This window comes from Magnolia sinica, chromosome 1, assembly GCF_029962835.1.
Source record: "Magnolia sinica isolate HGM2019 chromosome 1, MsV1, whole genome shotgun sequence".
NCBI lineage: Eukaryota > Viridiplantae > Streptophyta > Magnoliopsida > Magnoliales > Magnoliaceae > Magnolia > Magnolia sinica.
This window is the reverse complement of record NC_080573.1, coordinates 2,750,211-2,774,019: the sequence shown is the minus strand read 5'-3', so window position 1 is coordinate 2,774,019 and position 23,809 is coordinate 2,750,211. Positions and strand designations below refer to the sequence as shown.

The following is a 23,809-nucleotide window of genomic DNA, read 5'->3' as shown; positions in this document are numbered from 1 at the left end:
AGCTAGTCCTGCAAATTTTATCTTTCAAAAAAATCTTCACATAAAAGGTTTTATGCCAATCTCATGTATGATACGAATCTCATGTACAATACCATTGCATGTCCCAGTGATTTTGATATTCTACCCATATGAAACAATGGCAAGGAAAGATACCTCGTTTCAACACTGAGGTCTTGGCATCAATTCCCCAATGGGGGTGGCTAACAGTGAAGTGTGATGTGACTGATACTAACAAGCTAACAATAAGCTAACAATAAAAAAGGTCGACGTACCTGACGCAAAGATACAGCCGAATTTCTCCCACAAACAAAACTTGAAGAGTTGAATCACGACACACGTAATCGTGCGAGATACGTGTGAACTATCCAAAAAGTCTGTTTGGATTAAAGAGGTCCATTCGTACCAAATCGAAGCTCAATCCTCACTTGACAGACCCATGCCCTCTCGGCAACTCAGAAATGGCCGAATTAGTCCAAGTATTTCCATTAATTCTTAATATTGGATGAAATTTATAACCCACCGAATACAATTCAATACCACCTAATCCTAATGTTGGAAAAAATAAAAAAAAACAAATGATTTGTGAATCTTTATGCATGGCGGGTTAGAATTAAAATTTTATGAAATTCAAAATTTGAATTGGACAAGGTGAGATTGAAACCCTATAAAAAAACATTTGGTATATTAAATTTTAGCTAAGAAAGGATATCATTTTTAATATCTAAAATAATATGCATGTGTAATATGTTAAATAATGATTGTAATACGCCCATTAAAAGCTATGCGTTATCTAAAATAAGAAAATTCTAAACTTTTGATGGCTTATAATAATGGCCCATTAATTTTATAGTTCAAGCAGAATCCCATGTGTCAAAAAAACTAATTTAATAGTTGAAACCTACTATGAAGATGTCGTGGCCTATAAATCATGCCAATCCATATGACGGCTGAAAGTGTATGTTTTCGTTTGCAATGCGATAATAATTTATAGGTGGAACGTAGATATACTCAAGCGGATTAGCTGTAACACGGGTGTTACTACAATTGTGTGGGACCCACCTTGAAGTAGTACATACACACCATCCTTCTTTTACCTAAAAACCTTAAAAAGATCCAAATCTCAGGTGGACCATAACACTAGAAACAGAGATGAATAATCATTAAAAAAAAAATTTAGAGGCCCACAAGTTTTGGATGAAGCTGATCTTTGTATTTTCTCTTCATCTGGGTCTTCTTGACATTATCAAGAGGCTGGTTGGGAAATAAACATTACGAAATCCATACAATGGCGCTTTGGAATTTTTTAATGGTGAGACACTCAATCACCACCGTTTCCTATGGTGTCGTCCACCTGAGATTTGGATCTAAAAGGTACTAAAAGGTACGAGGCATTCATAACCCACCCCAAGAAGCTTATAGAGGACCGTTGAATCATCCACTGTTTCCCATGGTGTGGAACAGTTAAAATAAAGGAGCAGATCTGAGGGGCAACATGATAAAACACACATCATAATGGGGCCTATATCACCCAATAAATAAACACACCAACACTGGGGATGGTGTTGGGAACACGACATGCTCAGCGTCCTTATAAAGGATATGTTCCTAAGTACTGACAAATGCAAGCCCAAGTGATGGGCTACATTGATTATTTTTCCATGATACAAAGTTGCATAAATGTTACATTAAACAATGTACAATTGATGAAATTTTCAGTTCGAGTAGACAAATGCACCCACTAAATGCAAAAATTTTATAGAGTTGAGAGATCCACTTCCCTCAACTTTATATAACCCACTCGACCACAAGTCTAAAAATTATAGAAGGTAAGATTATTTCATCAATCATGGATGAGATACATTAAGAATACTTTCCAACCTAAACATCCATGACCTAGACATTATCCATAACAGAAATGGACAATGGTCTACTGCAGGCACCTGGACAATTTATTCGCTGCAACAAAATCAATATCAGAATTGTATTGTAAAAATCAGCAATGCCATCTGAAGTTTAAAATCTATGGATCTTTGTAGTACAAGGATACCTTGCATCTGAAGAAAAAGTGGCATCAAGAAAGATGAAAAACAAAGAGGGCTTTGGACTAGATAATTTTGGTTAAAAAAGGAACAGGACAAATTATGAGAAAATCATTATTCATTACTGCAAAAGAAAAGGATGTCCACATGAACTTTTAGAGAGAAGCTTTTTGATAGGGTGGGTGTTGGGAAAGGAAGGGGCATTCGGAGAATGTATTGACATTATTAAATATATTTATTGGGGGCAGCTATAAATGTTGCTAATTCAATGTCCTGAAATGAGATCGGGTTACATTTTATCTGTTTTGGGGACATTTGACACTTTCTTTCTAATTCAAATAGAACAGTTGAACATTTCATCTTCAACAATTCAATTCATATTTAGATTGTTGAATAAGCACGTTTTTGGTTTATGATGCATCTAAATAAAAATCAGCCATAGAACTAGTTTTGATTGAATTAATTAGCCATAGGAAACCAATTTCAAATCCCCAAAAAATCAAGTGAATAGGATAGCGAACAAGTAGTTTCGCATGGCCGGAAACTAATTATTAACATGGGGCCACATGAGAGCCTAAATTTCAGGGCACACTTGGTGGGACTCACCAAATTGAAGGTTGGGTATTAAGTAAGAAAACAAAAATCAAGAATTGGAATTGGATGTTTAAAATATATTTACTGCTGTTATTTAACTCCAGTCTCTTAGATAAGTAATAGAGAAGAAGCTGATGACAGCATCATATTTCTACGAGTTTTTCAGCCTCCATACCCACCTTCATTATAGGGCAGGAGGATAGTTAAAACTCATATAAAACTATGAAAGTGATTCCTCATTTCTGCCCCCAGGAGGACACAGTTAAAACTCATATAAAATTATAAGTCATTCCTCATTCAGGGCGCAATAACTGGTGAAATTTACTAGAACCAAATAAAAAAATAAAGAAAGAATTACACATTTTAAATACATTTCAATCGATTATGGATTGCAAACTTGCATTCCACACCAAAACAGAGAGACATGTAAATAAGTGTATATGACTGAATCAATTGGTCAAAAGAATACCATTACCTAAATCCAATAAACAAATGTACAAGGGCATACTAAATTCAACAGTTGAAAATGAACAATACACACACACACACACACACACACACACACACACACACATACAAATTCGATTTTCAGTATAAGATTAGTCATAATTAGAATTGTTTCAACAATTTGATTTTGGGTACTGACATATGCGATTAGTTTTTGAAATGAGCTAAAACTTTTGTTACCAAAAGAAAGTTACTAGCATTCTGATACAGAAGAACATCCATTTTGGTTATATGTGAAGCAGAATGAATACCTTCCAGACAACTATAAAGAGAGCTTTGGCAAAGCATTGTATCAATTTACAAATAAAAAGTGTTGTTCAACTCCAGGCGGATAGACATGCAATTGAGAAGAAACTGATAAAACATCACATTTCTACTTTGATATGGGGCAGTAGGATAGTTAAACCCTTAAAATTCTGCAATTTTCATCAAACAAAAAAATTAGTTCTAATGACCACACAACAACAAGAAATTTAGTTCAATACATTGAATTAATGCATTTCAAATAACACATTAAAAGGAAATAAAAGCAATGAATAATTTCATAGCCTCAGCTAGATCCATTAAAATCATTTGCAATGTAGGTCCTCCAAGTAGGTTCTCCCTGTAATCAGGGACATGGATTCATTACACCTCAAAAAATATGGATGTATCATCATAGGCATTGCTAAATATAAAAATATATCGTAAAAACTAAATTGATCAAACAGTCCTTACATCTAGTAAGGTTAAAAGCAAAATATACAAAACACAATATAATAATCTGTATCACGATTTAGTTAACAATCATTATGTAATAGAGATCTATATCTCCAACACAAAATGTAAGACCCCATCCATTCCATACTTTTTTTTAATGCCTATGTCCATGATGATCGACACCCTTGGCCAGACCGGAACACCAAGGCCTTGAAACCTATTTCATATCAACCACTCTATCGCTACGGTCGCGGAGGTACCACCCATCTGTATGACGCTCCGTTAGTGAGATACGCCGCGAAGAATCGTTGGTATATCATGTGTGCATGGCACCATATATTTCATTTCACACATGTGCACAACACATGCTATGCACACATCCACGATGCCATACGTGGGTGAAAGAATCTCTACCCATGTGTGTGATATCACACACTCATACCACCCCTCTGTCATGTGTATCCAAAGTCAACCTTTCTCCATACAACACCTTATGCATGATGTCATCATGTCATGCCACCCCATATCTCATTTAATCCACCATTAAGTTCTCATCATGCATTACTTACCATAATCCTTGCCTAAACTAATCAAAATCACTTTAGCAAATTCTCTACAAATATCCCTTCAATCCTCAACATTTTTACCATTTTCCTACCATAAGAGAGATAAAAATAGAGGAGTGATCTTGCTGGGCCATTAAGCCCATCCCTTCCATCTATCTCAACCATCTATCTAGTCCATCAAGGTGAGTACACCCTCCCCACTCATTCTTCATTGTGTTTATGGATGAAGAAGATGATGCTCTAATGTTAGAGATGGTGTGGATGACGAAGATAATATGATTGATGGTGAAGATAATTATAATGATGATTATGATATGATTAATGGTGCGTATGTATAGGAGAAAATATACAAAACTAAATTGTTATAGACTTCATGTGGAAGCCATTCATAGTGGCCCCCACTAGAATATTTGTATGCCATCCAAACCGTCAGTTGGCCAAGCTCACACACACACCCATGCACACACGTGCACACACACACATAAAAAAAAAAGAGAGAGAGAGAGAGAGAGAGAGAGAAGGGAGAGACGTTGCTACCAGCGTCCCAGCCCCTTATAAAAGGGGACGATGTGTACAATACACAGATCAAGGTGGGTCATGTGACCTTATGAACTGATTGGATGGCTAACAAATATTCCAATGGGGCCCACTATTAATACTATTAATGGGTCCCACACAACTTTCAAATTGTGTTATTATTAATGTTCTTAAGCTATCTACACCATTGGATGGCTCATCATCTTCACTTGGGGGTCCACTCTTTTCTGGGTTTACACCTACACTACATGAGAAAGAAAAGGAAACAAGAGAAGAGAAATGTGAGAGAGTGTACTCACCTTATTAAGATAGATGGTTGAAATGGATAGAAGGGATGGAATTGATGGCCCACCAAGATCACTCATCTCTCTCTCTCTCTCTCTCTCTCTCTCTCTCTATTTCTCTTATGGTAGGAAAATAGTGAAAATGTTAAGGATTGAAGGAAAATTTGTAAAGAATTAGCTAAAATTGTGTTTAGGTTAAATTAATATGGTTATGATTAGCTTAAGCAAGGATTATGGCAAGTAATGCATGATTAAGACTTAATGGTAGATTAAATGAGACATACGGTAGCATGGCATGATGACATCATGCCAAAGGTATTGTATAGAGAAGGGTTGACTTTGGATAACAGAGAGATGGTATGAGTGTGTGACATCACACACGTGGGTAGAGATTCTCTCACCCATGTGTGGCATCGTGCATGCATGCATAGCATGTGTTGAACACATGTGGAATAGAATATATGGCATCATGCGCACATAATACACCAACGATTCTTCGCGGCGTATCTCACTAACGGAGCGGCATACAGATGCATAAGTGGTATGAAATAGGTTCTGAGGCCTTGGCGTTCCGGTTAGTTGGGTGTGCACTATAGACGGTCAATCCAGGTCTGGCCAAGGGCGTCGATCATCATGCACATAAGCATAAAAACCTAATCCTAGGGGTGATTGAATCTGGACGAAATGGACGGGGTCTTACACAAAATGAATTCATGTTACCAAGGGGTTGATTGAATCTGTAAATGATTAAAGTTGTAAATGATTTAGAGCAAGTCGTGTTTGGCTTTAAGAGGCCGTTTAGATGCCTATAACTAAAAAATGTAACAAACTAGATGTAAGTTATAGATGATGTTTGAGGGAGAAAAGTTACAGGTGACTCTCTCATCCTAAACTTGCTTACGGGAAAAGGATCCAAAAATCTCACTGGGAGAAAGGTCATTTTTCATGGTCCATTGTGGACCTTGAAGGCACTTGAATGGTTGATGGGAGGTACGTTTACATGTATTGAAGCCAGTAAAAGGCTTTCTCCCTTACTCTCCCTCTCTCATACAGCTCCAAAAGTGATATGCCTTAAAACCCTCTATTGTCAGTTTGTAGCCACACGGCTACTCGTCGATGCTCTATGGAGCAAACCATCTTCTGTGTGTTTTATTCATGCCGTCCATCCATTTTTCCAAATCATTTTAGGGCTTAATCCCAAGAATGAAGCAGATCTAAACTTTAGGTGGACTACACAGGAAAATTGTAGTAATTGAATGTCCATCATTAAAAACCTCCTAGGGCCGAGACCGTGACCTGGGTGAAGGGGAAAAAAACAAATCAATTTGATCCAAAACTTTTGTGGCACCAAAAGTTTTTAATGGTGAGCATTCAATCAACACTATTTCATGTGATGTGGACCACTTGAGATTTGGATCTACCTTATTTTTGGGCTATGCCATAAAATGATCTTAAAAATGGATGAACGGGATAAAACACATACAATATGGTGGAGCCAATGGAGCACCCAAACTAGGCACCTAGCTAACTGCAACGTCAAAAGCAAAACCACATCTGCTACTTGGTGGTTCTCTATGGGCCCCATCATAATTTGTGTTTATCTATGCCATCCATCTATTTCAGATTATTATTTTAGGGTATCATCCCAAAATGAGGAAGATCCAACTCTCAAGTGAACAACACAACAGGAAACAGTGGTGATATAATGCTTACCAATAAAAACTTTCTAGCGGACACTCTCTTGTTTATTTCCCATCCAACCTATTAATTTGGTCACATAGACCTGGATGAAGGGAAAACACAATTAAAAGATGATTTTTATTGAGGTATTTTGCATATGTAGGCCCACTTTTATGGCCCAACAAATGATTAGTTAGCCTTAAAATTGGCCGATCTATTCATTTAGATGTTATCAATGATATGCATATATTTATTTAAGCTTTTTTATGTGTAAATTTGATTTTTTTTTAAACGATTCCCTACTGAAAACTCTGGTTAGTGTGAATATACGTGTTACCCAAACACAGAAACTAAATTACCTGTAAGCAATTTACAGCTTGCATCCAAACATAATAATCTGCAACTTACTTGCACCTGTAAGTTAACACAGAAACTAAATTACCTGTAAGCAAGAAACAGCTTGCATCCAAACATAATAATTTGTAACTTACTTGCACCTGTAAGTTACATATAACTTGCTTACAAAATAAAAAACTTACAGGCATCCAAACACAGCCTAAGCTGTAAATGATTGTCTGTGTTTGGATAGCCTGTAAATGAGTCCTAGCCTAAGCTGTAACTGATTGTTTGTGTTTGGATAGCATGTAAATGAGTCCAATACATGGAGAGCTAATCTTTCCATTTATACCCATTAAGCTGTAAATGGAGAGCCATTCTTTCCATTTATTGCCACTAGGCTGTATTAGAATTTAAGATCTCCAATACATGAATAGTACCAACTACCAGGGGATATACTAATTTTTAGGCTTCTACCAAACAAAGAAATTACCTTTCTCCAAGCAATTTGGGTATCTGGGGTCTGCTTTTAGTTTCATGATCAATCAGCTCCACGGTTCCTATGAAATATCATTTGAGATCATGTCTAAGCTTTAAACATAATTGATAAATCAATTGAGATTATCTTAATTGATTTGTCAAGGGCGATAGTCAAAACAAGGAAGTCCTTGAACTAATGGATTTTTACCTTGCAAATAAGATTTTATAAGATCTTTTACTAGCTTGATTGACTCAAGAAACAAGGAGCTGAAATAAATTGTCATATGAACTAGAATACAAAGTGATAAGCTAATGCCTCAGCAGATCCGGTAATCTCATATGAATGTAGCAGTTTCAAGTAGGTTCTCCCTGTAAAGACAGGGGCTTGAAACTAACTACACCTCAGAAAACATGGATTAATCATCATCAGCAACGCCACAGATAACTCATTCATAACTAGATAAGACAGTGTTATGGCCAAGAGATTCTATTGTAACACAAAGGTTCTAAATTTGTACAGGTGGGACCCATTGTTCAGTGATCCAAACCATTGGTTTTATGGACCCCATCAGGCCATCCACAAGGAGTATCGAGTTATTTGTTCAAATGCACTGTATAATTTCTCAGAACAAGCATTGCATACAACATCAGAATAAAATGTAGAAATAATGATATGAAACCCAATACATACAAGCAATCAAAACCACAAATTTTTACTTACTAATGAAAGATGATGATTTGAAAAACAATGAATAACGGAAAAGGATTAAAATTTCAAAACTCCATTTTCCAAAACCATGATCCATCATTTCCAAACAAGAAATCAAGATTACAAAACAATACAAATGAAGAATCCAAAACAGAGTAAATGGCTCAGATATAAAACAGCCTTTTCAATCAAGAATTTTCTGAAGCAGAACTGGCATTAAGCTGTATGTTTAAATCATCACCGCCGATTGACAAACTCAGTTCAAATCAACCCAGTTTAAAAAATAAAATCATTTCAACATTAAAAATAGATGGAATTTTCTTTTTTTGTCCATGAAAAAAAAAAAATCATTTTTAGATTTTTTTTTTTTTTAACATATTCTAATATTGATAGAATAAGATTGTTGGCTCATATCAAGAAATTCAACCATTTACCCTTTCATCTTCAAAGATACTTCTCAGAAGCGCGGATAATATTTAATCATTGCCAACATCATGAAAAAGTGATTAATCTAAACCGTTCAATTAGTGCATATATAATGATAAAATTTACTTGTGGCGGGAGATTTTAGAGGCATAGCCATGGAAAAAGACCAAAATGCCCCCACGTGTAACCCCGCTGGAGCTTGGTATATGCCTCCATGACTAAGCTCTTTGAGCATCAAAACCTCAAAAGGCTAAAGGTGAGGAGAGGCAATTACAAATACAAAATGATCGGACAGAAAAAGAAATCAGGGATTGAAATCTAGCCGTTGCTTTGACACAGATCAGCCGTTGAAGAGAAACACAGAGCTGGCCTGCAACACTGAACGGCGCATGGCTTTCGCACGTGCATTGGGGCTTCCATCTTCATACGAGTTATCAGAGAAGCCCGGGGTGCAGCGTGCAAGCGGAAAGAAACCCTAAACAAACACAGACACATACGCAGAGAGAGAGAGAGAGAGAGAGAGAGAGAGAAGGGGGGGAGGGGCGAGCATACGAGGGAAGAGATGCTTAGGGTGTGTATATATGGTGACGGAGTGCTTAGGGTTAGGGTTTATAACGTGTCTATAATGTGTTCGAAATTACATAAATACCCTTTAAGACGGTTGCTTTGCGGTGGGTTAGGTAGGGTTGGGTTGGCCCGAGTCGAGTCGAACCCAAGCCCGGAAAAAGGGGTGCGCCTGCGCCAGCCGGATATTGCGGTGCGCCTACTATCAACCAAGCACCACGTTCGAGCACGTACATGAGATCCAAGCCGTCCATCAGATGCACAAGGGACGCGGATTAAGTACTACCTCTGCCTATCCCAGCTCGGAACAGGCTGGGGCTCTGACGGGTCCACCGTGATTGATGGGTTTATCAACACCGTCCATTCATTTTCCCATATAATTTGAGGATATAAATCTTAAAATGAGGCAGATCTAAGGCTCAAGTGGATCACACCACAGGGAACAGCGGTGATTAGAACGTCCATCATTGAAATTTTTTTAAGGCCCACCTTCAAGTTTATTTGTCATCCAACGGGTTAATAATTAGGGCTAAAAGTTGGACGGATTCAACCTGACCGGTTCCTGACCGGCCCAACATTGGGTTGGGCTTGGGCAGGATGTATTAGGTTTGGTCTTGGGATTGGACCATACAAACACTAACCCGATAAAAGTTGGATTGGGCTCAGGTTGCCCGACCCAACCCGAACCCAATCAATATATAAGTTCCTTATAAATTAATTATAATTGAGTATGGATCATTTGTGTTGAAGGCATGGGAAATTCCACTGCCGTCAGGTTTCATTGGTCCATGTTATTTTCGATGACTCAAGGTAACAAGTTACGCTGGATTTCTTTCTCCCAAATAGATTGCTTGATACACAATACAAATTTTAAAGGAGTAGTTGTCCTATATATTAGCTTGTTCATCATATATAATCAATAAAATTATAGGTAAAAAAAAAAAAAAAAGACTTGTATTGAAAATATAATAGACTAATGTAATAATGAAAATATTAGCATATATCTACCCAACCAACCCGACCAACCTGACTGAGCCCGCTTGGGTTGGGCTTCGGTTGAGAATTTCCACCTTGAGGTTGGGTTAGGGTTGAGGTATAGGAATCTTGGGTTAGGCTAGGGTTGAGCACCAACCCACCTGACTTTCAACTCTATTAATAATGTCACATTGACATGGATGAGGGCAAAACACAGATATGAGCTTCATCCAAAACTTTAACAACTCTCAAGGAGTTTTTAATGGTAGGCCTTGAACCCCCACTGTGCAGTCCACTTAAGCCTTGTGTCTACCTCATTATAAAGCTTATATCCTAAAATAATATGTTGAAATGGATGAATGGTGTCGATAAGCCCATGCATCATGGTGGGCTGGGCCCCTCGAAGCCCCAGCCTCTTCCCAGCTCCAAATAGGCAGGGGTAGTACCTAATCAGGGTCCCCAAATTCGGGCGGTCCAGCACCCGAATGGGCTTCACCATTAGAGGTGGGCATCGGACCGAGTCGGATCGGATTGGGTCCAACTAGATCCGATCAAAAATCTACGTGAGCTGATCTGAACTCGATCCGATCCGGGACTGAGTCCGGGACACCTGACCTAAACCGATCTGATGCAAGGTTGGCTTGACCCGAACCGAGTCCGACTCGGTCAGGAAAATCGAGTCGGATCGGGTTAGGTACGATTCTGATCGACTTAGATTTGTGGGTCAAACTATGATGTATGTGTTATATCCAAACCGTTCATCCATTTGTAGAGTTCGTCTTAAGGCTTGAGTCGAAAAATAAGATAGATCTAAAGATCAGTTGGCCTACACTGCAAAAAACAATGGGGATTGAACGTTTACCATTGAAATCTTTTTGAAGATCATAGAAGTTTCAGATTAATATGAAATTTGTTTTTCCTCTTTATCCATGTATTTTTAACCTCAATAACAAATTAGATAGAAAATAAACGTGATGGTGGGCCCTACAATTTTTTTAACTGTGAAAATCATTATTCTTGCTGCTCTTTGTGGTATGGTCGGTTGATCTTTGGATATGATTTTTTCTTTTTTTTTGATAATGCTCCAAATTGATCTCCAAATTGGATGAACGTTGTGGATATAATAAATACATAACTGTGGGGCCTATGTAACTTTGATCTCACTTGAGCCGTTTGTAAACTCGGAGCTCGAGGCCTCTCACTGCTCGTCCATGCACGACACGTATATGCCTCTGACAGCCTACTGACGTGCTGGGCACGAAATGAATGTGAGCTGAGGATTAGATCCAAGGAGGTTGTGTTGGTGTCACCAAGTTCTGTGGGCCCCACTATGATGTATGTGTTATATCCACACCGTTCATCCATTTTTAGATATCATTTCATGGTATGAACCAAAGAATGAGGTAAATAAAAGTTTGTAGTAGACCACACTAAAGAAAACATTGGGGAGAGTAATTTCCACCGTTGAAACTATCCTACAGTTCATCATAATGTTTATTTGAAATCCAACCTATTAAAAAGTTTTAATAAAAACATGAAATATGGAAAACACAAATATCAGCTTAATCTAAAACTTTCGTGGCCCTTATAAATTTTCAATGGTGGGCTTCACTGTCCCACTGTTTTCTGTGCTGGGTCCACTAGAGCTTTGGATTTAACTTTTTCTTTGGATATTGCCTTAAAATGATCTCTCCAAATGAGCTGAAGGTGTGGATATAAAACATACATCATGGTGGGCCCCATGGAACTTGTTGTCGTAACTTCAGTAGCTAATCTGGCTACTCAGCCTGCCTGGGAATTGGATTGTGTACTAAGTTACTCGGTACGTTAAGGGGTACTGAGTTGACGTGGAAAGAGGATATTGGCTATACCATGTGGGGCCCAATCCCTCCTCCAAACGGTGACAGAAACGCAGTTACCCCTATTTTCTCTCTTTCTCTCTCTTCCGTGAAAGGAGATAGAATCATAAATGCCCATCCCTCTCCGGTGGAAGAAAAAAAAAACCACCATTGATCGTCTCTGCCTCCTCTTGATCGGCATCTCTGTTTCTCTAAGTCTCTACATTAGTGAGAAAAAAAAACGTGACGGAGCTTGATTCACTCTCTGATGTAGAGTGGGTCGCGGACAGTTTCATGGCCAAGATGGATCAGAAAAGGCCCGATCGACGACAGAAGTGATCCGGACCATCGGACCTTAGATCGGGCGTATCTTGCAATCCGGGATGAGTTATCTGACGTAAAATATATGATTTTGGGGTAGAACGAGCTACTTTAGCCAACCAACCCTACTACGCCGGGTTGCGCAGCCCGGAATTGCGAAAAACCCCTTGATCGATGGTCGTTTCCCTGTTTTAATTTCGTTTTTACTATAAATAGTAAGTTTTAGTTTGATTATAACTCTTCATCCGTCGGGCTTTAAGAGTTGCGCCCAACGTGAAAAGAGCTTAGAATAATTAGGAGAACAGTTTGGTGAAGCAAAATAGGACACTTATTATTTTTGGCCGAAAAACTTGCGCACTAGTAGACATCACGACCGTTTATAAATAGTAAGTTTACTATTTATAGTAAGTCGCGGATTCTAGGAGTTTGAGTTGTAATTTGATTCTAATTTCTTTCTCATTGCTTGGTACCCTTATCTAAAGGTTGTGAACTCGTTTTTAAGAATTCACCAATCAATTTTGAATTTATTAGAATTTATTTCTATTTTCTGTTATCTTTCCTCGTGGATTCGAGAAGTCTTCGTGAGGAATCCAGAGAAGTTCCGTGGATTCGGAATAGTTATCCTCTTGAGGAAGATGGTGCTCGACCTCACGTCCTCCCCTGCGTCACTCTCGCTCTCTATGCCCTCTCTCTCTCTCTCTCTCTTTCTCTATCTAAGAAAAACCCACGCCTCCCATCTCTAACGCCATCTCCGCTCCAACTGGACCAAGGGCAGCCATTACAATAATAGCTTTTTCTGAACAAAAACACTGAAAGCAACAGAAATTTGTTAAGAAACACAGAGATGCAAGCACGATTTTAACCAAAACTACATGGATCTACACTCTGGATCTCCTAGTTGGAGAAAGTGCAGGAAATCCACAAGAAGACCCGAGTTTGTTGTCCTTGGGCCTCTTCACAGCACATGTTCTGATTCTCATGATCAAAACCATCGATCCATTGGGCCACACTCTCGCCAGTCCATGCTTTAAAAAAATTGCATTGGTTGTGGACCACACCATGGCCCGCAAACAAGCGGCTAAAAAAAAGGCCAGCAGCTAACACTCCCACGCCAAAGTTCACTAACCAGACAGTTAGGTTCGTCTGATCTTTGCAACTTTTTTGCACAGTGGGCCATCAGCCAAGATGCGCATTTTCACGAACGGTTGCCGATCATCAAGGGTGGAGCTGCGTACACTAGAAACACGAGGACTAGAATTTTAGATAATACGTCGGAGTACTGTACCGGTCCTCATCTTATTTAAAAATGAACCAAAACGAAATCCAGTCACCTGATTTTCGTGAAAAGCAACCGCAAGAATCAAAGAAAACGCAAAATCTGTACAGATCGGGAACGAGAAGAAAAAAAAATGATAATTCGTGGGGTACTGAGTTACTCACGAAAGGTCTACAGGAGAGAGACGTTGGCCATTTTTTTTTCTTTTTCTTTTTTTTCTTCTTCTTCTTTGCCGGAGAGGAAGCGGATTCCATACTTGGAAACTCACCATGCTTAACGTGCTAAGTAAATTCTATAATGTTCATCATAATTTATGTATCTTATTCACTCCGTTCATCTATTTTACCATATAATTTAAATGCTTAAGCCAAAAAATTAATCATATATATAGTTCAAATGGACCACACCACAGGAAACAGTGTGAATTGAATGTCTACCGTTGTAAAAAATTTTGGGCCATGGAAGTTTTAGATAAGTTTATATTTGTGTTTTCCCTTCATCTATGTCTTTATGATATTATGAACAGGTTGGATGACAAAAAAAAAATCACTATAGGGCTTAGCGGGGCCTAGCAAGGTTTCAACGGTGGAAATCATTACTCATAATGTTTCCTGTGGTATGATTCACTTGATCTTTGGATATGCTTAAATTTTGAGCTCAACATTTTAAATTTGCTGTAAAAATGGATGTACGGTGTGGATAGATCACATACATTCAAGGTGGGCCCAACTAAGTTTACACGGTATGATAAGAAACCACCGCGCAATCCGATTTCCACCGGAGAGGGATGAGCATTTACGATTCTATTTCCTTTCACGGAAGAGAGAGAAAGAGAGAGAATGCGGGTAACGGCGTTTCTGTCGCCGTTTGGAGGAGAGATCGGGCCCCACATCGTATAGCCAATATCCTCTTTCCACGTCAACTCAGTACCCCTTAAGGTACTGAGTAACTCAGTACACAATCCGATTCCGCCTGCCTGACGCCTATCAGTGACATGCTGTGCACGCAAGTGGTTAACGTGCACAGCACGTCTCTTAGGAAACTATGTTGGGGCCATCGTGAATGCATGTGGTTTATCCAAGCCGTCCATTCGTTTTTTCAAATCATTTTAGTAGTTTAACCCAAAATTGATGCATATCCAAAGCTCCAGTGGACCATACCACAAGAAAAAGTAGAAGTATTGATTTCCACCATTGAATCACTTTAGATCGGATTGGATTGGTCCAGATCAGATCCATTCAGTTTGAATCTCGGTTCGGATCGGTCCGAATTCACCATAATCCGGCCTCGATCCGATGAACGGTCAAATCTGACTAATCCAAGTCAAACCGCACTGATCCAAGCCTTCGGTTCGGATCGGGTCGGATCGGATCCACCGGATCGAACCAGAAATGCCCAGCTCTCACTATCATGAAGGGCTTCACATGTAAATGCATTGTAAATAGATAATAATTATTCTCTTAAGTAATTACTACATCATTCCCAATGCACACGATGACCTCTCCCACTGCAAAATGAATGTGGGCCCCACTATGATGTATGTTGCTTATCTATACCGTTCATATGTTATGTGACGCATGGATGAACGTAATGAGGATAACTACTCCGAATCCACGGAGCTTCTCTGGATTCCTCATAGAGACTTCTCGAATCCACGAGGAAAGAAAGCAGAAAATAAAAATAAATTCTAATAAATTTGAAATTGATTAATTGATCCATAAAAACGAGTTCACATCTCTTTAAATAGGAGTACCAAGCAATGGGAAAGAAATCAGAATCAAATTACAACTAAAACTCCTAGAATCCGCGACTTACTATAAATAGTAAACTTACTATTTATAGACGGTCGTGATGTCTACTAGTGCACAAGGTTTTCAGCCAAAAATATTAAGTGTCCTATTTGACTTCACCAAACCATTCTCCTAATTATTCTAAGCTCTTTTCACGTTGGGCGCAACTCCTAAAGCCCGACGGATGAAGAGTTATAAACAAACTAAAACTTATTATTTATAGTAAAAATGAAATTAAAAACAGGGAAACGACTGTCGATCAAGGGGTTTTTCACAAATCCGGGCCGCGCAACCGGGCGTAGCGGGGTTGGTTGGCTAAAGTAGCTTGTTCTACCCCAAAATCATATATTTTACGTCAGGTAACTCATTCCGGATTGCAAGATACACCCGATCTAAGGTCCGACAGTCCGGATCACTTCTGTCGTCGACCGGGCCTTTTCTGATCCATCTTGGCCACGAAACTATCCGCGACCCGCTCGACATCATTATGCTAGATTGGGTGCATGTATGCGTTCCCATGCATATCTTCTACTATTGTGTCAGGCTGGTTGGGTCATCTGACCTAGCCCAGGTGGGTTGGGTTCAGTATGGTTTAACCCAAGGCAACCCATTAGGGGTGGCAAAACTTGACCTAGATCTTCAACCTAACCTGAACTTGGCCTAGGAAGTTAAAAGGGGTGGGTGGACCCATTTTTTTAATATGAGTGAGATTTTGGTTTGTTTTGTTAATTGAGAATTAAATGGGCTGGGTTTAGGATTTATAGGCCAGATCCAATACGATCATGAATATATTTTGGATGTTATACCCTGTTACTTTTGTATACTGCATGTGATGGATGACACTCAACTACCAATTTCAATTATATTAATGACTGTAAACTTAGATATAATGATTAAATTTAAATTATAATAAGAGTTTGAATTTATAAGAATTAATAGTTCTTGGAATGTAGGTTGATAAATTAACCACACACAAAATGGCATTATTTTTATTTTTTAATTAAATGAATTGGTGAGTTGGGTTTAGGTTGTGACCCATTTAGATGGACCCATTCTCATCATGACCTAAATTCAACTCGAACCAAATCCAATCCGACCAGACCATTTGCCACCTTAGAACTGATTAAACCTAAATGGGCCAGATTTTGTAGTTTGAGCTCAACCTACTATACATTTAGCACGAACCTGCCTCACAAATAGGTCACGGCGGTTCGGAGTTGTACTGTGGGCCGACCCAGCCCATTGCCACCCTATTTCTTAAGTGGTTCTCATCGTGAGAGTCTGAGGACTTCGAACCTCAGCCATTTTAGTCGACGGTCACTTCATTTCAGGACGGTCCTCGATTTGCAATCTGGTAAGTGCAGGTCTAACCTGATGGCCTGGAGGTTGGCTGAACCAACTACCAGCACATTACCAATCCTTTCAGGCTCTACCGAAGCTGTTCTTCGATAACTTCCTTTCCAACAAATCCCCTTGGCAGCAGTTCTTAATTTATAGTGATTATTCATCAATCCACATCAAAGGCGAGTTACACGACTAGGAAAATCTAACCTAGTGGTCTAATGATTGATCAAGTACTACACCTGGACCAGGGCCCATTTTACCAACTGAACCCAAAGTGATCATGGTGCAGGTGGTGCACTAGGATCAATCATCTGCCACTAGGTGAAGTTTTCCCAGCTGAGAGGTGTCGGGCTCGGCAATTAGCATAGCTAAGAAACAATATAAAAAAATGATAGGAAGAATACAAACAATGCATAACAAACATTGCCAAGAAGCTAAGATATGAATCATTGAATTCTATGCCGTTGGATCGTGACCAGTATTAATGGGAGCCAAAAAAATTCCAAAAATGCCTTGTTTGGATGCGTTATTTGATAAACTTGTAATAATTGGTCCTGGAGTGTACAAAATGACAAAAATTGCATTTAAATTCCTTAGTATTTCACAATGAGTAGCTCTTAAATTTCAGTTAAATCCCTTTCAAGTTTGACTCACAACTACCAAACTACTCAAAGTAAGACACTTGCAATATGACCATTTCCCGCTTGAAAATGATCATTACAATTCAAATCAGCAGTGCATCCAAACACCACAAAGCATCAGAAATCAAGACCATGTATATGCACTGCCAAAAACAAAAAACAAAAAAAATGGAACCATGTACATGTTGAGCTGTCAAACCTATCGGAAGGGCATTCTCGACGTTGCATTTGTTGGTTTCTTTCCTTGAGCTCTCCCGTTGGCTTTTATCTGTTGAGAAAGAAGCTGATTATATAAATAATTACAGGAATAGATGATGTAAATAACAATCAGTTATGCAACCTGCAAGCACCAAAACACTGCACAAAAGCAATGCAACATGACACACATCCAATCATATCATGTGAGTAGGACATCTGAGCCCCCACCTAATGAAGATCAGGATGGTCCAACGGGACACCATCATGCATGGAAACAATGGACGGTCTGGTTCAATAAAGACTTGTGGCTGATCCATGATTGTACCTGATGGACCAGCCTGATTTCTTGCATCAGGTGATCTTCATGGTGGGGCCCACCTTTTGGATGGAGCAGTGTCCTACACACATGGCGTGTTAGCATGTGAGAGAGGTGTGCATTCAACAGCTACTAACAATGTGATGAAGAGCTTGTGATGCACCACATGGAATCTGAATTTGACTGGGGAGTGTGGACTCAACCAAACACTCGTGGAAGTAATTGGGTTTTTTCAATTTTCAGCCAAAAATGGTTTGAAATGAAAGAAACACCATATTAAGGCTGTGCTTGGATGTGCAATTGAATGGAATAACAGTAACTTGTTGAATCAAGTGGAAATGACCAAGTCATAAGTACCTTCTTATTCTTGTAGGGTGACTATGAGTTAAGAATGTAAGTGGAAATTGAGGGCAGTTAGGAACACTAGAAAATGTCAAACTATGATTTTTGGTCATTTTCCTCTTTATTGCACTAATAAAAGTTTCATATTCAATTCAATTGCATATTGGAACACAACCTGAAGGACAAATGAAACACAGATTGTAGCATTACTTGCTATGTTTTACTGAAACACGCATAGCAATACTTGAACGTATCTAACACCCGCACAACATACTAAGTTCACACATTTCATTAAAAAAGACCAAGACTGCATGAAGATTTGTGGGGGGGCCAATTGAACATTTTAAAAATCTTATTTTGAAATATGGTCCCACTGCCCAAAGATCAGTGGGTGAGCCAATTGAACATTTTAAAAATCTTATTTTGAAACATGGGTTGTAAGTCCCATCTGCCTTGTCTGGATGGTGGGAAATTGGTGGGCACTGACATTCCACATAGTTTTACAACTCACATAAGACAACCACAAATGTCACACAAATCAGATTCATGGCTATACAAGTTAAGAGAGCTCGAAATTCGTTCCAATTCACAAAAACTTGAAAAATATAATTCAGCTTGAAAATCTTATAATTGGGTTCCACCAACCAAAGTTTTTCCCATGACAAGAAATAAATAGAAGCTCCACTCATCACATAGGCCTTTATCCCACAAAATTGGGGTTGGATTTTAAATGGTAGATTGTAAAAGTTCTATGATTGGCTGCCTGCCATCCACCAACCTTCCCAAAGAAAATAGTATTTAATAAGAAGCTAAGAAATTGAAGATACCATATCCATACCTTTACATCAGTTAATCTGTCACCGTCCTTTACGTGTATCTCTTGCTTTGAAGCTTTCTGATTCCGACTCATATTTGTTGCAGCATTTTCTTTGCCAACTCCCACCACTCTACTGAATTTGCTAGGAGCAGTGATCTGCTTAGATTTTGTAGCCAGTTTTTCCTTTGGCAGATCTGCAGCATTGCGTGACCACAAAGGTTTTCTAGGCCCAGATGAATGGAGAACCTGCTACATACAGAAAATGCATGCATGCATCATATGATGATTCCACACCTATGAACTCTATGTAGAGGAATTATATGATCTTGAGCTTCAGCAAATGTATAATTTTCTGCCACCTCATATTCCATACCTGTGGGGTCCATGGTTCAGCATTCCAGACTGTTTATCTTGATGGATGGGGAAAGACAGCCATATCGGAGGATGGTTCAGCAACCCCTTGTCCTTGGCCCTTCTCTCCTTTTTACCAACTTAACATGGAGAGTTGATGTATCTTTTCTGAACCATCTATTCATAGGCTGTTGATGTTGATGGACCCCACTGGGAAAGTGGAAAACCACACCCATATACGAGGATCCCAACCATTTGTACCGCAGCCTTTTAATTTCCATTTTAACATGAACAATTGATGTATTTTTCCTTTACCATTTATTTTTAGGCCACCAATCAAAAGGGATTCAGGATCTCTGGGCTCATCACATCAAAGGTCTAGATGACTGAACAGTGGGCCCCATATATAAGAAAATCTGGTATTAGCCAATCGTACATTTGCTACTGGTGATGTTTCAATGAGAATTTACAGCTTCAAACCTTTGCTTTTGCCTCTTTGTAGACGGGCTCAGCAGCAGGCACTCTCTCTCCCCATTTCAAATTCGAATTTGATCCCCTGTCTGGAACATGACACTTGGATGTCTTCCATACATATGAAACTTTGCTGTTGTTGGGTCGTACATCATTTTTATCTTTCCTACTCTCTGGGGTTCCCTCCTCATTCACTGCAAGATTGACGCTCTCGATATTGCAGCCGGGGTTGAAAGAGGACCCCACACTTGACTTGCTTGTTGTAGAAGATTTACGTTGTTTTGGTAGTCCTCCTTCCTTGACCTCTACCCTCGACGCATGTCTTGTAACACAATTCTTTGTAAGACTGATCCTCATGGATGACAGTAACCGACTTGTGTAGCCAACCATATGATTAGACGACTCAGGGATTGATGTTTGCTGATTGCTGTCGCCTGTGGTGCTTGCATTCGAATTTGAAGTGCTTTTCAGATCTCCAAAACTGCCTTTGGATCTTATGCTAGGGGACTTTGATGTTATGGTGCTGGTTGATTTACATTCAGATGTCAAACTTGCTTTTGGATTGGAATAGCTTTTCAGATTTCCAGAGCTTTTTGTTCTTATGCTAGGGGACTTCAATGTTGTGGTGATGGTTGATTTGCATTCAGATGTCAAATTTTCTTTTGGATTGGAAGAGCTCTTTGGATTTCCAGAGCTGGTAGAGGGTCTTATGTTAGAGTACTTCGATGTGATCGTGCTGGTCAAATTACTATGTACAACATCAGATGAATCCTTTCCATCCAAGATCCTGATAGAATGAGATTTTTCTTAGAAAATATAGCCATACCACCATCAGAAAATGATTAAATTTCAATCTAGATGTTCATTGGATGGTCCTCTTCTAAAATGGCCATGGCTGGAAATCAGGTAGTCTGGTAATTAGGTGGGCCACACATTTAGAGAAGAAGTGGATGGTAATGGATGGTAAATGACTGACCGGACTACCTGATTTTTTAGGTCATGGCACATAAACTATGAATTTCACCTTTTGAACAGCCAACATCTACACATGGGCTGGGCACTTTAACCAGTGTCATGCCATAGCACGTCTCTTTTGAGTTATGAGGGATTGGCGAGATGAAAAAACTACCTGATTGGATGTTGTTTACTTGTTGAAGCAATGTGTTCAACGTCTTCCCATTTCCTGCTCCTATAATGCTTGCCTCTCGATTTTGAGACTGAGTCCGGAAGCTTGGGAGAAAGCTGGAGTAATTCAGGGGACTTCATTTTCCTTTTGCTCAAAAGAGAGAATGATAAGATTAAATGGTGAGATGGGCGCTGATGGAACCTGGAAAAAAAAGACATGGGTAATTAACAAGTCTAAGAAAAAATAAATTACACGACCTATAGAATTATAATTTAAACTCCTTCAAACCGAGAAGGATATTAGATGCTTACGGGTGCTCCATTCGGAACCAAGCATTGTCACTGCAATATCACATAAACAGTATAATGGGTGTCACAAAATGAAATATTATCACATCAATGAAAATGAATCCAGGATTCAAATAATGAGGAATTATAGGGTCCAGCTTACCAGCAAGCATACAGTTTGCTGACATGCAAGATTCCGTACATTACAGACCACAGTTCCGTGATCCGAACCGTTGACATGAGTGATGGGGGATGCCCTGAATAATCTGCTTAGATTGGAAGATCCTAACATTTGAACATTGGAATATTTCATTGACAGTAAGCAGTTCCTGGAATTTCTCATTAGCTGTCCATTAGTGGGTCATTGATCGAAGAGTTAGGATTAGAATATTTTTTTAGGATTCCCATCCAAGAAAGGGCCAATCTAGTCAACCGTATGGATCACATAACCATGATGCCAAATGTATAGAATCCTGCACGTTAGCAGATTGTACATTTGATGATGACAAGGACCTGCACTCCTCTTAATTCACACCAAAAACCAGAATTCTCAAAACTCACATGTCTTTGTACAGGAACTGATCTTCTGAAGTGAAATCCACCCACATGGGGGCTTCCATTTCTTCCTAAAAAGGATTCAGGAGAAAAAAGTACCCTCAGCATCGTCAATAAGAAATAGCTGCTGGAATTACATTCGTTCCATTCATGAAAAGAATCCATAAAACCCAAATCTATTAAAGAGGAGCCAAAGCAAATAAGGGGGGAAAATGGCACCAAAATCCTCTATTTTCTATGCATGAAAAATCCATAAAAACCACAATATATTAAGAACGATGTAAGCCAAAACTCAGAAAAGTATGGCACTAAATCCCGAATATCATGAAAATCCCCAATCCTATCAAGAACAATTAAATCCTGAAATTACAAAAGAGGCAGATTCCCCAGTGTGCAAATCCTTACAAGAAAAAGTTCAATCCTAGAAAGAAAGAAAAAAAAAAAGACAAATTAAAGAAAAAAGAAATTTTCTTGTCAAATGAACTGTAAAAAATACACTATCAAAGTAAATATCAATGAGAAAAAAGAAAAAAGAAACACACCCAAAATACAAAGAAGGTTGACATATAAAACCAGTGAAAATCCAGTCCTGCTTTCAAATTATATCCAAATTCAAAACAGAGATCAATGAAAAAAAAAATCTAAAGAAAGAAATAAAAAGAATATCTATAAATCGAAATGCATTCACATCCCAACCCCTTAGGAAGAAAAGGTAAAACCTAAATACTAGAATCCAAGAAAAACTACATCAAAACCCCAAAATCAAAGAAAAGGAAAAATGGTGTTTTACCAGAAAACCCTAGTGATCGGAAAACCCAGAAATACTCATAAAAACAGCCCAAATGCATAGAAATCCAAACCATCAAGGAAACAAGATAAAGCCCAAATACCAGAATCCAAGAAAAACTACATCAAAACCCTAAAAATCAATGAAAGGGGGAAATGGGTTTTTACCAAAAAAGCCCAATGATCGACGGGTTCAACACTTTTCCTTTGAATCCCTCCTCCACTAACAACAGAGATATCGGCATTCCGCTTCTTCAAAACCATTTTCCCTTCTTCTTCTCCTTTTCCTATCCGTCTCTCTCAAGAGATTTGGAATCAAATTATCAGAACTCAAAAGAAAAAGAGCTGTAACAGCATTTCTATCAGATTGGAATTTTTGAGGGAAGAGATTTCCATTGAAGACCTGAAAATGTTGAATTTCTACTGAAAGAAGAGTTTGGGGATAAACAACGAGGGTAAGGGGCATCTGTGTAAATGCGAGAGTCTTTTGACCGTTGCATAATTCAGAATTCGAATTTACGGATGGACATCTGGGGCCAACACGGGCCGAGCTTTGCAAGTATGTCAAACACAGGCTCCCTACACGTGTCAAAGTGAAGTTTATTGCATGATCCCGACTGTTCATCTGGTTGGATCTCTTACAAATGTGCTGTCTGCCGAAACCCAGGACGGTCCATTTTCAGGTGGTCAACACTTCGATGGAAAAGTCGATGAAATGCTAACGCACGGTCCACGTTCATCGTTCACCCATGTGTTGCTCTCCTAACCAGTAGACATTATTTTTGGGTAAATTTCTGTGTGGGCCACCTGATGAACAGAGCAGATTTGTAGAGTACTTATTTCAGCGTAGGGTAATTTAATTGTGTCACGTGCATTTGCAAGATATGGCCACATCTATAAAAGTTTGGAAAATAAATGTTCTTCAATTCTTTCATTTGGATCTGCCTGGTTTTT

At 38.9% G+C, this 23,809-nt stretch overlaps 1 protein-coding gene and 6 non-coding genes across 12 annotated transcripts; all 7 read right to left on the bottom strand.

Moving 5' to 3' along the window:
* Nucleotides 1-2,710: 2,710 nt before the first annotated feature.
* LOC131223641 (small nucleolar RNA snoR97) lies at nt 2,711-2,820 on the bottom strand. The gene has a single exon (XR_009160592.1). It is a non-coding gene; the product is annotated as a small nucleolar RNA snoR97 (small nucleolar RNA).
* Nucleotides 2,821-3,687: 867 nt separating this feature from the next.
* Nucleotides 3,688-3,803, bottom strand: LOC131223536 (small nucleolar RNA Z278). Its single transcript, XR_009160521.1, has one exon. It is a non-coding gene; the product is annotated as a small nucleolar RNA Z278 (small nucleolar RNA).
* Nucleotides 3,804-8,036: 4,233 nt separating this feature from the next.
* LOC131223530 (small nucleolar RNA Z278) lies at nt 8,037-8,153 on the bottom strand. The gene has a single exon (XR_009160519.1). It is a non-coding gene; the product is annotated as a small nucleolar RNA Z278 (small nucleolar RNA).
* A 435-nt stretch (nt 8,154-8,588) lies between these two features.
* On the bottom strand, nt 8,589-8,680 carry LOC131223526 (small nucleolar RNA Z223). The gene has a single exon (XR_009160518.1). It is a non-coding gene; the product is annotated as a small nucleolar RNA Z223 (small nucleolar RNA).
* Nucleotides 8,681-8,835: 155 nt separating this feature from the next.
* LOC131223771 (small nucleolar RNA U36a) lies at nt 8,836-8,920 on the bottom strand. Its single transcript, XR_009160681.1, has one exon. It is a non-coding gene; the product is annotated as a small nucleolar RNA U36a (small nucleolar RNA).
* Nucleotides 8,921-9,171: 251 nt separating this feature from the next.
* Nucleotides 9,172-9,319, bottom strand: LOC131223775 (small nucleolar RNA snoR134). Its single transcript, XR_009160683.1, has one exon. It is a non-coding gene; the product is annotated as a small nucleolar RNA snoR134 (small nucleolar RNA).
* Nucleotides 9,320-17,525: 8,206 nt separating this feature from the next.
* Nucleotides 17,526-23,364, bottom strand: LOC131236619 (uncharacterized). 6 transcript variants are annotated; one of them, XM_058233948.1, is made up of 7 exons: nt 23,024-23,364; nt 22,076-22,140; nt 21,539-21,568; nt 21,231-21,428; nt 20,111-20,837; nt 19,301-19,528; nt 17,526-17,874 (listed from the first exon to the last, which is right to left on the bottom strand). In XM_058233948.1, exons 1-7 carry the CDS (start codon nt 23,117-23,119, stop codon nt 17,806-17,808), a joined length of 1,413 nt encoding a protein of 470 aa, XP_058089931.1. In that variant the 5' UTR covers nt 23,120-23,364; the 3' UTR covers nt 17,526-17,805. The 6 variants fall into 6 exon arrangements, with proteins under 6 accessions (XP_058089931.1, XP_058089940.1, XP_058089912.1 ...); XM_058233957.1 differs by having other exon boundaries at nt 20,111-20,795; XM_058233929.1 differs by having other exon boundaries at nt 20,111-20,888; nt 23,024-23,362.
* Between the last annotated feature and the right edge of the window lie 445 nt (nt 23,365-23,809).

Coding starts and splice junctions, on each gene's coding strand:
- LOC131236619 (XM_058233929.1), bottom strand. CDS start 23,119: ATGGTTTTGAAGAAGCGGAATGCCGATATCTCTGTTGTTAGTGGAGGA. Junction 22,141..23,023: donor TCGATCATTGGGCTTTTTTG/GTAAAAACCCAT, acceptor AATCCTTTTTAG/GAAGAAATGGAAGCCCCCAT. Junction 21,569..22,075: donor CAGTTCCTGTACAAAGACAT/GTGAGTTTTGAG, acceptor GTGATATTGCAG/TGACAATGCTTGGTTCCGAA.